Source organism: Ischnura elegans, chromosome 5 (genome assembly GCF_921293095.1).
Source record: "Ischnura elegans chromosome 5, ioIscEleg1.1, whole genome shotgun sequence".
Lineage (NCBI taxonomy): Eukaryota > Metazoa > Arthropoda > Insecta > Odonata > Coenagrionidae > Ischnura > Ischnura elegans.
In genome coordinates this window covers 68,309,923-68,326,166 of record NC_060250.1, presented here as the reverse complement: position 1 = coordinate 68,326,166, position 16,244 = coordinate 68,309,923, and the positions used below count along the sequence as shown (strand labels likewise).

The following is a 16,244-nucleotide window of genomic DNA, read 5'->3' as shown; positions in this document are numbered from 1 at the left end:
TCGCTGATCCACGAACACGAGCGCTAAAAGTTACAAAACAATCGATCGGAATGAAAAAGAACAAAAAATAAGACTGGTCATCCAAGTGAGCTATTGGTGGACGATGAGCAAAAGAAGGTAGTTAAAATAAAAATTGCCGAGACCACGAGGATGACCCGAATCGTTGAGATTCCGCGGAAAGACTAAGGCCGCATTGAGGCTAGAGGGAGGTATTTTTAGTGAGTCACATCAATTCAATATTCGGTGCATACCTTGACTGCGCAAATTCGAAGTAAAACATTTTTTACGAATTCAATTTTGCTAACAGTACAGAGGAATATCTTTAGACTCGATTACCGGGAGAAACTTCAGAAATAATTGCTGCTAAGTTTTGAACCATTTTCAACTCAATTTACAGAGAATGATATAAACTATTAAATGAAAAAGTATTACGGTTATAGGCTAGCAATCTTGCAAATCTCAAATAATTCCACTACAACCAGAGGATTGTTATTTCTGCTTTGGTGAAGAAAACAAGAGAATTGACAGCAGATCCTCCATTTTACAAAGAGAGAATCTATAAAATTTTATTTGAGAAATACGCCTAGCTTATCATCTGCTATTTATAAATTTATCCTGTAGTTTCAAATATGACTCATTTTATATGATCATACACACGAGTTAAATGCTCACGACACTTCACTGATTTTTGCTCGAACTAAAAATCTTCTACGCGTCGTAATTTTTATTCACGCCGTTAGAGAATTTGTTTTACTATGCCACGTCTCTGATGATAACACTAATTTTCTGCCGCATCCATTTGTGGCAACCATAATTCCCTATCAAACTTTCAAAGCCAAGTATATGTTTCCACTTACTTGCCATCAACTAATATTATAGCTATACTACCATAGGCGTGCGAGAGAAATATGAAATGTAAAAGTGAAATAAAATAAGTGGATCACGAGTTGGAAATATATAACCTATTTGTGTATTGCGACCTATCATCATCATCACTGGTCAATAATCCTAAAATTGGTAGTGAACGCTATTCGAGTTCTCCACCGACGTTTCGGGGTACGAGTCGTATAGCCTTCACTACCAGCATACGCCGGGAAAGCATCCGATCTTTTTTCAATCCTCAAATTGATTTCACACTGGTCTCCACTCAATTTTCCTCTCAGATAATCTTTTCACACCTAAGTATTTTTCCTATCCTTCTTTTTTGCTTAGTCCATCGCTAGTTATCCCACTTCTCAAATAACAGAATTATTAAAGTTAGTGGAGTAGCAGCGACTCCTCGGGAAAATAATGCTGTGGTTTTTCTTGCCTTCCAAATCGCATTATCACAGCCGTTTAACTATTACGACCTATACATTATGAATTTATACATGCATTATCTACTTCTTCCAAATTCCGCTGAGCATGTGGTACATCATAACCACAGAGTGGGTGAGTGAGTGGAGGATAGTAAAAAATAAAACAGCCATGAACTTGAAGATGACCCGAATCCTTGAGAATTCGCGAAAAGGCTAAAACCGCCTTGAGGTGGTCGGAGGAAGAGGAGGGATATATAAGAAGAGGGGTGGATCGTAAAGATGGATGTTTAAGGAGAGACCTAGGGGAGGGAGAAAGGGGAAAGAGAGAAGACCGGTGTCCGGAGGGAGGATGACGGGTTATAGGGGAAGAAGCAGAAGAGTCGAGAGATGTATGGAGGGTGGGGAGGAATCTCCTCGTGGCATTGCAAGGACGACGTCCCAAATACCTCGCAGAAAATGTGCGGAAAATAAAAGAGCACCCCCAGGCAAGGGAACATTTTTTGGCGCCACGGCTGTCGTTGTAACCTGGAAATCTCTTCCCGCATAACCTCGACGGTCCACTTTAAGAACGTAGGTTCGCGACGGTGGGATCCAAAGCAAATATACTCTTCTCTTAATTTATTTTTAAACAATTGCGACATTATATACACCAAGGATGAAGTCGCCATGAATAAATATTTGACTTAGCCGGGATTCGAAACCGGATCTACCGATTACCGGTCAGGCGAGTCAGTCAATTACACCACCAATCTTCTCAGATCGAAATTCACGATAAGTTTATCCGAGCAACGTGCTGACGTCACAAGTCCACAATGTAGCACATGTGACGCAATTCGTGCTTGCTAAAAAGTGCTTGAAAGCCAATGTTGGTGAAATAAACCCTGGAAATTCGACGTCGCCAAATAGCGGCAAAGTAAGGCCTATCCGAAAATGAAGAATAACGTGTTTAATTCGTAAAAAATAGCTTTTCGCAAATAATCGTCTAATTAAGCTGAAATGGAGGTATTTTACGTCGAAAAAAGATAATTTTACTGGTAAAAAATTCCTCGGAAGCACGTGTTTTTCAGAATTACTTAATAACCTAATAAATTTGATGTGGCAGACGGTAAAATGTGATCGATTGCAAATATTGGTTAAAACAAAGTTTCCTTTATGATCTAATCGTGTAACAATGATTTTAGCATAAAAAATAATGTTAAACTCCATTTAGTTTGTATGATCCATAGAGCATACTCATTATCAATTTTCTTTCTACGCCCGATCTCTATACCTTACTTCGTCACATTGTTTGAATTTGATTAGTATTAATAGCCAAAATTATGGTATACATTTCATCACTTTCAAAGAATGCAAACACCTGATAGTTCATAATATCAACTAAATCTTTAGTCAGTAATTAGAAGGTTTGCTTGACGCAATTCTAGCCCTTTCCTGCCGGCTCCTACAATAGGAAAACGTTTTCGTGCTACGAGTGGCATAAGAATATTTTAAACCTCCCTGTACGGAGCTCTTTTTTTGGGGGGTGAGTGCCTGATAATTCCTCTGTTTCACACTTTTCATCATCTTCTCTTTGCATCTCATCCGAGGCCATCTTCTACCGACCTTGCATTCAACGATTATTTTCGTCAGAGTATGTGAACGATTAAGCTCCGTCCTCTTCCTAAGGTTTTCAAGAATTATCCTCTACTCTTCTTAGAACATCCACGTTAAACTAAAACTTATGTTGAACCAGCGGGTCATTTTTGGCGATCATCCAAAGATGGTGATGTGGTCATGTTGGACGTCCAAAGATTGTCATGATGGGCAGATGGTCATGACGTTTCTCCTCACATTCAAGCTGACTTCAACTCGGCCTTTAGCACAGTAGGATATACGTCGCGTCGTAGTGCGCGGTCGAAAAGCGAATAACAACCCAGTCGTCAGAATCAATACACCAATGTTTAATGAATCCAATGTAGGACACCTACAATGACGAGGAAAGGATGCAGAGGTGACCTAGAATTGTTCACGAGCACGTTACCAGTACGATCAATACATTCTTGCTGCAGACGAAGTGATGCTGCAGATATCGAGCAAGCACACGGCGTGCGCAAAAGTGACAACTATCATTGACCCATCGAACTTAACCGAACAGAGAGATAGTAATATACCAATTTTTCACGCCCGAGCAGCAATATTATCACCACTTTGTAACTTGGGAATGGCTAATAAAATCTAATGGAAGGTATTTTAATTTTATCTTTGTTTAAAAGCGGAATCAGAAGATAGATTAGAATCTTAAAACTCTTAAGCAAATAGCAAAGAAAATAAAACAAAGATTGACTACTGAGACAAATTCGAACTCGATCGAATTTATGAGCTTCAAATGATGATATTACAAGTAAGGAAAAAAGATAAGTCATACATCTCTTCAAAAGCAAATCAATATATCCGAACGTTGTTACTCACGCATCATAATATTTCAATACTCTACGATCAATTTCCGCGATTAGGAAATGAAATGTTTCTCAAGTTAAGTGTATAAAAATAACAGCATTTCCATTATAAGAAAATAGTTGATAAACAAATTCAATTTAATGTTTTATAACAAGCAATATGTATTACTGATGTTCATACTAGTGAACTAAGTAAGGTAAATATAAAAGCAGTAATATCTATGCAGAAGCATACGTTCGAATTTGATTAATATGAAACTATTACTTAAATTTCATAGCAATAACCGTTAATTGGACCATACTATAAGCGACATCTAACCCGCTCCCTTCCTACTAATCCACTTTTTCAATTGCTAAGGTCTAGAAGAATTCATTCAGTATTGATTTAGAAACATGTATCAAGTATCGGAGGCTAACTAAAATTAGCAATATCATTTCCGGCACTTCGGGCCTACAAAAATATTAAGAGAGGTAATTCAATCGGGAGTCCCCTTAAAATCCCGATAACATGTTTATAAATTTCCATTGCATGTTTTTTCTTCCTATAAAAAAGGTGCTATGCTCTAAACATAGAATGACAAGAATCGGAGTCAATGACCGATTTACCCATAGCTGTAACCTATATAACAGTCCGTACGTAACAAGTGAAAAATTAATGGACACGATTTGAGAAATAAATCTTCGGCGCTTCATAATTCATTCGTATTCCCCTTAATTATGGCATGATTGGATGACCAGAAACTATATTGCGTAATAAAAAGTCGTAATTCTAACGTCATTGCAACTATAATCTAGCATTATTTTAAAAAGGCCAAGTAAGTATTCTATATCTAATCAAAAATATTAATTCGAATAAAGATAAATTGACTTTGTAAAATATAACTTAACTTTTTTTTTAATGATAAAAAATTTAGCAATAAAATTCAGTATATTAAGATCGACATTTAGATTTCGAGACGTACCATTTGCCTCATGCAAGTCTCGAGAGAGGATTGTGCGTTATAAATTTGGATGTGATAATGAATACAGCTGTTACCGGTCCAATATATAAGAACACAAATATTCCGCGCTTAATGCTTTACAACCTATTCTCTCACAAACCAATTCAATCAGATTACTCACACAAAGCGTTTTATGCGAAGATATTTAGCCATTTCATTGAAGAAATCCTGCGGTTTAACAACTAATCCCATGAAAATTATTTACTGAGTGAAAATTCTTAATCCTCTCTACCTGAATTTGATAAAGTTGTTCTAGAGATCTAAAGATCAAGTTTGGGCTGCAATATTTAATCTTGTATCAAATATTTTTCGGATAAAAGTCTTCATGTTAATAAATAATTCTTCGACATAGAGACAAAGACAAAGAGTTTTCATCGCTTTCACTTTTCCCTAAAAGAAAATATTCAACAACATTGAGAATTTATTTGCGCATAACAATCAAAGGGTTTAATATCTCACTATGCAAGAGATTATTGAAGAGACTTCGAGACCTGAAAAGTTTCCCAACGAGAACGTAAGAAAATGACGAACTGCTATTGAACTCACTGTGCATTTACAATCTTCCAGTTTATATTTTCTCTAAAAATGCAAAAAAAAATGCTACGCTGCGCGAGCACGTGGAGAAGGCGCCTCTTATTGGCCCCTTATTATCTCCAACGCGTAAATGAAATGCCTCCAAATAGAGGTCATTTTGCTTAAGTGCATAAATTCCAGTACAATGCCTCCAACGAGTCTGGTTCGTGGTATCGCACCTCTTTCACCAAGGAAGAAATAATCAAGTCAGACGAATTTTTTAAATGCGATAAATTTCGAATTCATGGAGTATTTTTATGCGTAATAACTGCCGCGCCGCCGAATGTACAAAATCACTTATGCATAATTGACAAAATAAAAAACTCAGATATAATGGAGATATACCAGTGATATAAACGTAAAATCTCATGTAAAAAATCTCCAAGCAAAATAGACAATTTCTTATGCGCTCAAGGAGACGCAATGCTGAAAGCACTCTTGCGCAAATCACGCTCGCGGTTTACATTGCAGGCATGAGAGGTTCGGACGTACGCATGCATTATTACCACAGTCTCCTCTTTTCCTACCAACCAACCGCCACCCTGCATAAATATGATACCTGCACTTCCTCCAATTGCCGCCTTTAAGAATCTCAACTCTTCCAATCCGCACCAACCAACTTACCGTCCTACGTCTCGGCACGGCGACTTCCATCCATCGCTCCGTAAAAAAATAAATGCAAGCGTTCAGCATGCATGCATACATGGACTAGAAGTGATCTATGCCAATATAACTGTACGTTTGCAAACCCGAGATCAATAGATCTACCCTCCTGTGACTCGCCCCCAGGGTCCTGTATCCTCCGATCAAACGCTAATTATTATCGCTAACGCTATCAAAAACGTATTTGGAGATTACTGGCACTTAGAAACATATCTAGATATAAAGAAATCTACTCGGACAGAACAACTCATACTGGGTTTTGCTACCACATATATTATTTCAAGTAAAAGGCCATCTACCTTCCTCAAACGCTAATCCATGGATTTAAATATACATAGTTGTATCCAGATATAAAGAAATATACTCAGACAGGACAACTCATGTTGGGTTTTGCTAGTATACACAAACTATCTCACACCCTTCCCCCAACCCAGTCGCCAACCACCTACGACAGAGCATTCTCTCCCCCCTACTCTTCTCCCCCCTTGCTCCCCGCTATACCAGTCGTCTCAAGGACGCGTGCACGGGGCCAACGGTCGGTAAGCTGCTGCCAACATCAATAATGTCACTCTCTTCCACCGCTGGCTCCCTTCCCCTCCGCCCCCGCCCGCCACCCCTCCAATTCCTTCGCCTCTCACCCCACAACCCACTTTATCTCTTATCTCCCGCTCCGATCCCTACCGTCCCTCTCCCCCTCTCAACTTCCTTCCCCAATGAATCCTTCACTTTCTACCGATAGCCCTCTCGGGGATCAGAGCTATGAGGCAAGAGATCACCACCCTCCTTCCGCCGTCACCCCACCTGAGTGCGATCTCTTCCCCTCTCTTGACGCGAATGCGCACATGCATAAATAGTATCTCTCTCTCGAGTTACCAAGTCAGGTCAGATGTTTACCGTTTCGGCACAATCCGAGCCTAGGATAAGCGAACGACTGGAGATGCTGGGAAACAAAAAAACGTGGAATCGCACTCCGAAGAGTCGAGTATATTATGTCCTATATCAGCGGTTACCAACCTTTTCTTCCTTCCGTATCCCTCTACATCTATATAACTAATGTTGTATCCCCAAAAATGTAACGTGCACATTATATTACATAATTTCACCACAGGTAGGTGACACAATTTTTGTTATCAATAATTGTATAAATAGAGGGAAGTATGTTCCGGCATTAGCGATTATTTTCGGCGTTTAGGGGTACGCGTACCACAGGTTGGGAACCGCTGCCCTAGATGATAATATGTTATTAGCTTTGTTCAAATGAATCGGCAGAAAAATTTCTTAGAACGATTAGGATTGATAAGATACAAACAGCCGTATTACTTTTCCACGCTAATTTATTCCCTCGAAAAAAAATAGTTTGGAAAATTACTGCGGTTGTTTGTATCTTAATATTATGAAATTTCACACAGTGAACTCTTCGACAATCGATCAGATGATTTGAATTATTGGATCACAAATTGCAAACGGAATAATTCTAGCGCAGCACCTCGATTCACTTATTTTTTCAAATACAGCGACAAAAGTTTCCTTAGCGAAATTGTTCGAGTATCTGACTGCAATTTGACATTGTCTACGAGCATAAAATTAAAACTATGAAGACAATATTTTTTAGGGATAACTTGCAATAGGTCATGCACTAAATAACGCACGCATACGGGAATTTTATCGGGCTTTCGTCTTAGTTCACAGCAAAAAATCGCTGCTAAAATTGCCGGGAAAGTATTGCGCTAATTTGTGATCTAAATTACTTGGGCGATCTAAACTCAATTGGAATGCCTCCGTCAATGGCATTTTAAATCATGAAATTACTAAATTATGGTGTTATTCTTCTAAATTTTTATTCCCTAAAATAACTGATCCTATAATGAAATCTACACATACCAAAAGAGATTCTTAGAGCAGGGAAATATCTATATTTCTGTCAATCACGCGGCTGAGCTAAAAGCCACCGAGTGCATCCATCGGGTTGCGGATGGTGGGTTAACCCCTAGATATAGAGGTTAGATACGATATAAGCGAGTTTACTTGTCGAATAAGCAGTCGTGGACAAAAAGCGACTGCATTCGGAGGTGGTATGGATCTATTTCTGGGTAAGATAGGCCATCTAAATGATACAATATTACTGTGCCGTGACTTGGCGATGGGAGGACGCCAACAACAATGCCTCACATCACCCGGGGGACAGTATCTCGTCTTCATATGAGTGAAGTTTGATACCACATTGGTCGGTACAGCGACGCTCATTCCACTGCAGGCGTGGAAGATTTTACTTGAACGGCTTTAATAGTGCAATGTGGAAAGCAAGAGTAAACGACCACATCATAATCCCGAGGAATCGCAGCTAGTCTAATTTCAAATAATCAGACATGATGCAAATCTCTCAAGTAAAACACACCGAAGAACTAACGAATGACCTTGCTGCTATCCAAGCGTGGTGCGAATTGAAGGCAGTTACATACGTGAAATATCTAGGAGTTAGACTCATCTACATCTACATAATACCCTGTGAGCCACCTCTAGGTTGTTTGGCAGGGGGTGACAAATCACCAACATGCAGCATGCAAGAGGACCGCCACATGCACCTCAATAATGATCTATACGCCACATGCACCTCAATAATGATCTATCGTGGAATAAACATATTCGGGAAATAACCGGTCAAGGTAATCGTAAAATGGGTTTTGTTAAAAGAATATTAGGAAAGTGCGACGACAAAGTGAGAGAAATTATTAGCTCATCCCTCGTTAGACCCCATTAAGAATACGCTGCCAGTGTTTTGGACCCTCATGAAAAAGGCTTAATAACAGAGTTAGAACGCGCGCAAAGAAGAGCTTCCAGGTATGAGAAAGGCCGTTACGATAGTCTTGTTAGTGTAACTGACCTCTTAGATAAACTCGGATGGGAATCTCTGTCGGACCGTAGATTGAAAAATATACTAAACCTTTTAGATAAATTCAAGAGAAGTGTCTTTTCTAACGAAGCCAGCCATATCTTACGGACATCAACATACTACGGAAGATCAGATGATACAAAAAAATAAGAGAGATAGACTGTAGGACAGACAGATTCAGAATGTCTTTTTTTCCACGATCAGTAAGATATTATAAAGGTAGCGATAGAACTCATAAATAGATCGCATGACTTGTAGTGTAGCCTACAAACCTATGTAAAACTTAATGCATGTTTCTAAATTTTATTATTATTTCTAACAGCATATCGTAGTATAATTTGTTAGTATGCGTGACGTTTTTTGGACTGTGTGGTGTGCATGTGGGAGTCTAATTGCATGCTGCATGCTGGTGATTGATCACCACCTGCCAAATACCATAGAGGTGGTTCACAGTGTGTTATGTAGATGTAGATGAAGGTAAACCAGTCCCCAATTCGGATCTCCAGGCGGGGACTATCCGAGAGGGTCGGTCAACTGTGATAAAGCTATGAGGATAGGCATTTGGAACGTGAGATGATTTAGGATCTGCGGCAAGCTAGAAAACCTTAAGGTGGAAATTCAGAGATGCAAATGAAGTGGCCTGAAGAGGGAGACTTTTGGAGTGGAAGCTATACGATTATACACACAGGATCTCTTAATGATAATCCTGGGATTGGGATAACGCTCAGAAAGACCGCTGGAATGGGTGTGAAAAGCTTGCTAGAGTGCAATGAAAGGATGATTACGGTAAAATTAGAGACTTAATTGGTTGATACTGTTGCAGTACAGGTTGAAATGGCTATGACAGACTATGAGGATAAATAAGTTGAAGACTTCCACGAAGATATCACTGATGTAACAGGTAAGTGGCGAATAAAACCTTATTTTTTTAGGCTATGAAAACGCCATCGTAGGCTAAGGTCAATATGGATGAATAACCGGATTTGAGCTTAATTTAACCTTAATCTTTGATCGTGCATTAACAATACGATACCGCAATCTCAAATAATTTGAGATAAATTGTTTCAGACAGTTATAATCGCACATTTACGTCCAAATTCGATTATTTAATGTCCTCAAAAATCCAGAGGATAAAATGAAATAATATACATAAAAGGCCGGATCACCAAGAAGAAATGTTGTCATGGTAACTGCAAAGTACTTCGAAAAAAATGTTTGCGTTGCCATTGCTCAGTAACTTAGGTATTGCGACCCTACGTTTATGGACAAAAAATGCTTGAAATTGTCTCTTCTACCACCTCTTGAAGTATCGGAGATTCCTCCTGAAACACCCAGTAAATTCAATTCAGTATATTTCTCTTTTTATCGGCTCAATTTAGCAGCGGATTCCCCGAACACGCCAAGCCTTTAACGGTAACCCTTGAGGAACTCAAAATTCCCCCTCCTCGAGTTCTGCTGCCCAGCCCCACCGCTGAAGAAAACCCTCAACCCGTTCCGCCCATTTTTCCCCCCACGCGCGCGGCGGAAGTTGAAGCACGCAGAAATCATTCGCAAACCCCACTCTCACTTTCTCTCTCTCCCTTCCCTCGAACGCCCAACCCATCCTCAACTCAGCGGCTGGGACCGCCACTAGCTAAAGAGGGTGCGAAAAGACGGGTGCACCCCGCCCGGTTGGACAGAACGAGATAGAGAAGCAAATCCGAAGGCCGCTAACAGCTAGCTATTCGTTTCTATTATAAAATAGCTAGTACTAATACTAACTAATATTTTTTTCTAACTACTATACTAACATTTTCCTTACCTTAGCACTCTCTAACTTTCTGGTCTGACCGCATATCGCAGTCCTGTGTACTTTGCCTGTATCGTGCAAGCGAGGGCGTATCTGATTATGGATAGGATGAGTGCTAAATGCCTGGTGTGGTATAAACCAGTGCCACATACCCTGGAGGTGGCTTGCACGGTACCTCCTGGATATAAATGTAGATGAACTGTATTTGGGGTTTATTTCTGAAGTCTACAAACTAGAGTGATCGACAATTTGAACACTAGGCTACCTCCTTCAAGAGTAGGCGTACCGGAGCACCGGGCGCGGTGCCGTACGGGCACGATTGGGTCGTATTTAACTCGATTGCACCCGGAAAAGGGAATATGCATTAGAGGGTAAGGGAGCGAGTAAGAGGCCGGAAAGTCATGTAAGAAGAGTAGAGGCTAGGGGGGATGTGCTCGACGATGATCGGTTTTAATTCCAAAATATTCATTCCGTTTGGTTAGCAACGCGACCGGAATTTGTTGGGTTCGAAAATTTTCATTCTGACGACGATATTGCCCTCATGGTGAGTAGTTTGAGTCACTATTTTCAATAGCGGAATTATTCCGATCAGTGTCAAGCCCACCACCCCATACAAGTGAGCGTAAAATTCAGTCATTCCTCGCCCAGAACACTTCCTCTACTGAGTCCATACAGCCCGTACTCAGATCCACCCGGTTTTAAAAACAAAACGAAGTCTTTGGATATTCGTCTTCCAATAGAAATCCCTGGGCTGAAATACGTAGGCACTGCCATGAAGAGACAAACGATGCTCAAGGGTTAGTATTTTTTCTAAGGATTTGGGAGGGAATAATCTCGCGAAGAATCTTTCTCAAGGCGACGCGAGCCAACTCTGCAGCACAGGACGATTTGGAAATTCTCATTAAGCTCAGACGCCTACGGGTCTACCCCTAACTCTCTCGAATGTAATCGGACGAAGTGCTCGCCAGCTACAGACCTTAATGTCCATTCCAGTCGGCTTCGCCATTTGACTGTATTGTCTTTTTTTACCTTTAGTATTTGTATGGATATGCACGTATAATATGCGTAATATTTCTACGACCATGCGGTGTGAATGTGGCGGTCCCATAGCACGATGCATGTTGGTGATTGATCCTCCACCACTAAAAACCCTAGCAGTGGCTCGCTGGGTATTGTGCCGATGTTGATGTAGACTCACCGTGCCCCTTCATGATGCCGTGCGTGAGGTAGAGCGGCGCTCGACCCGCAAACTCCTCCCGCGAGAGGGCCTCCCGCACCAGTCGCGGGTCGGTCACCACCACGGCGTACACGGAGCCCAGCCACACGCCCAACACGCCCTCCGCCCTCCACCGCGCCGCCAGCTCGGCGAGGGAGCGGTGCGGCGCCCTCGGGTCCAGGAACGGCAGGTAACCGACAACGGGGAGGCACCACGGGCCGGGGGGCAGGGGGAGGCGACCTCCTCTTCCGCCGCACCACCAAGCGGAGCCCCTCAATGCCACACGCGTCGCGGCGAAGGCCAGCAGGATGGCCGCCACGGCCAGGGCCCGGTCCGGAAGCGGCAGATTCCGCCACGTGTCCGCGAGGGACATTTCGCAGCCGCCGAGATGAGAGACGGCTGGGAGCACTTATCCGAGCCGGTTGGGCGCAGTCTATAGAGGAGAAGAACCACGGCTGCAATCGTCACGAAAAAATAGGCCTCTTTTCCCTCGGAGTTACGAAGATTGAAAAATAACTTCCTCGATGGTCGATAGAGTGCGTGAAAAATCTCGGGCACCACGGGAGACTGCAAGGCAGAAAATTCAGTCAGAAATAGTTCTCTCTATCCACTTGAGGAACACAAGAGACGCTAACGGACCCTTACATGAGGTCACCGATTATTATCTTCAGGGATACAAAGAGAAAAATTAAAAATCTGAGCCTTTCCCTTTCCATAAACGCTGACAGTCTGCGAGATTAATTATGGACACACTTAAGGAGACCTCACATCCAGAAAGCCAACACAAACGAGTCCTTATTCTCGCGAGGAACACCAGAAACACTAATCTCTCCGGTAGCACTTGACCGCGGGGTTTTCTTCTTTCCAGGGATGAACCTACAGGCGGCGCACGATTTCGGCAAAGCAGGGGTTTCAAAGAAGCACAGGGAAGAGTCTGGGGGGGCAAGGAAGAGGGGGTGTGGATCCGCTGGGAAAACTTTTTTCCGAAGAGGTAAGGTAGGTATAGGCGATGGAAGTAAGGGTGGCCTTGAGGGTTGAGGCGAGAGCAATGGCCGGGGAAGGAGGCTTCCAGAGCTGGCGGTGGAGGTGCGGAGGAGGGGACCGATGCAGCAACGGGGAAAGAGAGAGAGAGAGAGAGGGTGGGCGAAGACAAAGAGCGAGGGAGAGAGCGGGCGGGTAGGGCAGGATGGTTGCTTACGCTCCTGGGCAAGTCCCCGCTGCAAATGCCGATGTGTGATGACTGAAGACGATTTCAAAGTCGTGGGGACGACATGGGATTTGAAAAAAAGGAGCTCCTCTCGCGGCGTAGAAGGAGCTCCGCTTCTCATTCCCGGGAAGACCGTTTGAATATCATCCCCGCTTACTATTCGGTGCCCATGAATATCCAGATGACTCCATAAGCGTGTGGTCTCCGTCGCGATCGAATTGCTAATCGACACGAATGCGGGAGCGGGGTCACGCCGTAGAAGAATGAGGAAGAGTGGTTAAAAGCGTCCTGCAGAAAGCTGTGAACGCTATGGAGTTCAGATCTTGCGAGCATAATACGAGTCTATTATTTATGTTATCAATATGAGATATTTCATCCGACCCAGGCCTTGGCACATAATGCCATTGGAAATCAACATAAGTTTCCACACTGATTTATTTCAACCGCCCTAGGTTTCGGTACATAATGATATTTTCAACCTGGGTCGGTTGAAATAATTAAGTGAAGAAATAGAAAATACTTTTTCATTATGGTAAATATCAAAGATATCCACCGAATAACGCTGGAAAGTGTATCTTCTATAATGTAATTGAATTTGAAGATGGGTATATTTAACCCAAGTCTACACGAAATCTTGTTGAATACTGCGCAAATATGAAATTAAAATGCATATCGATCGCAAAATGTACACTCAGAAACTGTCCATTTAAAGTGGACTACTAAAGTCGCCACTTGCGATGCTAACAGATGATAGATAATAATTACACGGGGCAATAAACTAAAATTAGAGGTGATAATCAGAATTAATGCTTGAGATGATAAAATTTAATTTTAATTTTCCATTTTCCCCCTAAACAGCATCAATTTGGCCTTTTACCATTGGAATACTCAACAATTAACAATTTGCGGTTACATACACCCAATTTCTTGTCAAGGGCAACCTATCCAGGCGGGAATCGAACTCGCTACCTTCACCGTGGCAGACAGGAACTCTACCCCGTCACCATCGAGGCCGACGTTATTATTTATCAAATACATAATTTCTCAAAGCTGTCCCTAACGAGTGAAAACACACTATCACACATGGATTTCTCAGCGCTATTCACTAAGCTGCGGGCATTTATATAAAACAACCAAGAAATGAGTGAAATGGCAGTATAACTCAAGCTTTTACGGGTCGGAATATGCCCTTCTTTAAGAAGTCTCCATGCGTAAATGTATTTCATTTTATTCCTGAAAGATTTCTCGTCAAATGGAGAACACTCTGGCGCTATTACATACACGCTATATGGCGCTATTATATGTCGCTGAGATTCAAATGTTTATATGCTTTAAAAGTATAATATCTTTTAAAAAGGAACAGCTTTCCGTTATCTTCTAAAAGCGTGATAACTATAATTTAACACACATATGCAAAAAATATTTTTAATTACGTTTATCAGGGTTGCAGTTGAAACAAAAAACTCTCCTCTTGACAGCAAAGGCTAGGATGAACGACACATGTTTAAAATTAAATGAAGTGTTCCCAAAAATTGAGTAATTTCTGCTAATCACATAAAAATTTTGTGTTACAACTGGAAATGTAACAAAAAAATGAAACGACTGGAAAGGACTCTTCAACCAGACTGCGGAGAAATATATCATAGAATTTAATATTCTATTAGATACAGTGCACGGTAAAATATTATCGGACTCCGCCCAACAACTTTGGAGGGACCCTAAGTAATAATAGGTAGGACGATGATCACCAAACGAGAAACGAGAATTTTACAAATAAATTATTCCTATGAACTTCTCAAGATCACAATAGAACTCACCGCACGGAATTCAACCTGGCCTATGGCCTAGAAATCAAGCAATTTAGTAATTTTTTATCATACGTTAACCAAATTTGCGGGTCTTAGTATTAACAGGTCGATATGAATGAAATGTTTTGCCTTAGCTGCGGCATATACAATGTCGGTCCATGTAACACTACTTTAGGCCTGGTTACACGGTACATTAACACGTACAAGTTAATGTACGTTTGCGTGAATGATTTTTGTGGACCGGAACGGAACATGTACGAATGCATGAACCAAATTAGAACAGGTTCTATTTTCCGTTCATGCATTCGCACAAGTTGGGTGGTTACACGGTGCATTTTCGTGTTCATTCACGCGTTCATACATTTAGACATTAACCCGTACGTGTTAATGTATCGTGTAAAGGCCGGGACACACACAACCGCACCGAGCCCGCGCCGACACACGGCCGACACACGGCCGCGGCACGGACGATTGTTGGTGACGGTGGTAGGAGAACACACTGGCCCGTCACTGCCCCGTGCGACGGCCGTCAGTATTGTCTCATTTCTGTTCCTAGCGTGGTGTGTTTTTCTGATCTCGATCATGTTTTCAAACTTTCGGGACAGTGATCAAGCGGTGATTGCCTTGGCTCTAGATGAAGAGGAAAAAGAGGAAACTTTGAGGAGGCGAAGAAAGAGAACTTGGGTGGACAGTGCATAGAAATCAAGACCCATTGAGGGAGAATTTAATACCCTGTTTCATCGTCTCATGTATGATGAAATCAAGTTCTACGGATATTTTCGAATGACAAAAAATACCTTCTTCTCCATCTTCTCCTCGACAAGATCCAAGAACATCTGAAGAAGAACGATACTTTTTGGAGGAGATGTATTCCACCAAGAGAACGTCTGGCTGTGTGCTTAAGGTATGTTCTCATATTTGTGCGTTTTTAGGAGGTGTACATATATGTGTGTGTGTATATATATATATATATATAACACACACACATGACCAAATATTCTTCTTTTCTAATTTCTGTAGTTTTGCATAATTGTATAAGAGAGTCACCAGTGGTAATAGAAACACAATTTCAAAAAATCAATACTTTAATTGCCAAATTTTTAATACTGAACATGTTAATATTATTATTTTTACAATTTAAAAAACGAGGCGTGGTTCATCGTATGCACGGAAAGTGGATTCGTTATTTGTTGGTTGCTTTCGTTAAGGGAACTGTAATGAGGTGATTCATTGGTGAATGATGAACGTGAGGAGGAATCATTGCTGCCTGCGACGCTTTCATTTTTTGATAACTGCTTCAACTCAAAGTCTTGCACAGTGGTGAAAATTGAAGTTTTTGCCTGGTTTAATAATACGGGGTCCAA

General features: G+C 41.4%; 1 protein-coding gene across 1 annotated transcript in view; it reads right to left on the bottom strand.

Annotated features, from left to right (window-relative positions):
* The window catches only part of LOC124159026 (cytochrome P450 306a1), an 80,078-nt gene that overhangs the window by 50,778 nt on the left and 13,056 nt on the right, over positions 1-16,244 (bottom strand). Inside the window, exon 2 of the mRNA XM_046534513.1 lies at positions 11,848-12,432. Within this exon, the coding sequence (XP_046390469.1) occupies positions 11,848-12,238 (391 nt within the window). The 5' untranslated portion in view covers positions 12,239-12,432. The remainder of the gene's footprint in view (positions 1-11,847; positions 12,433-16,244) is intronic.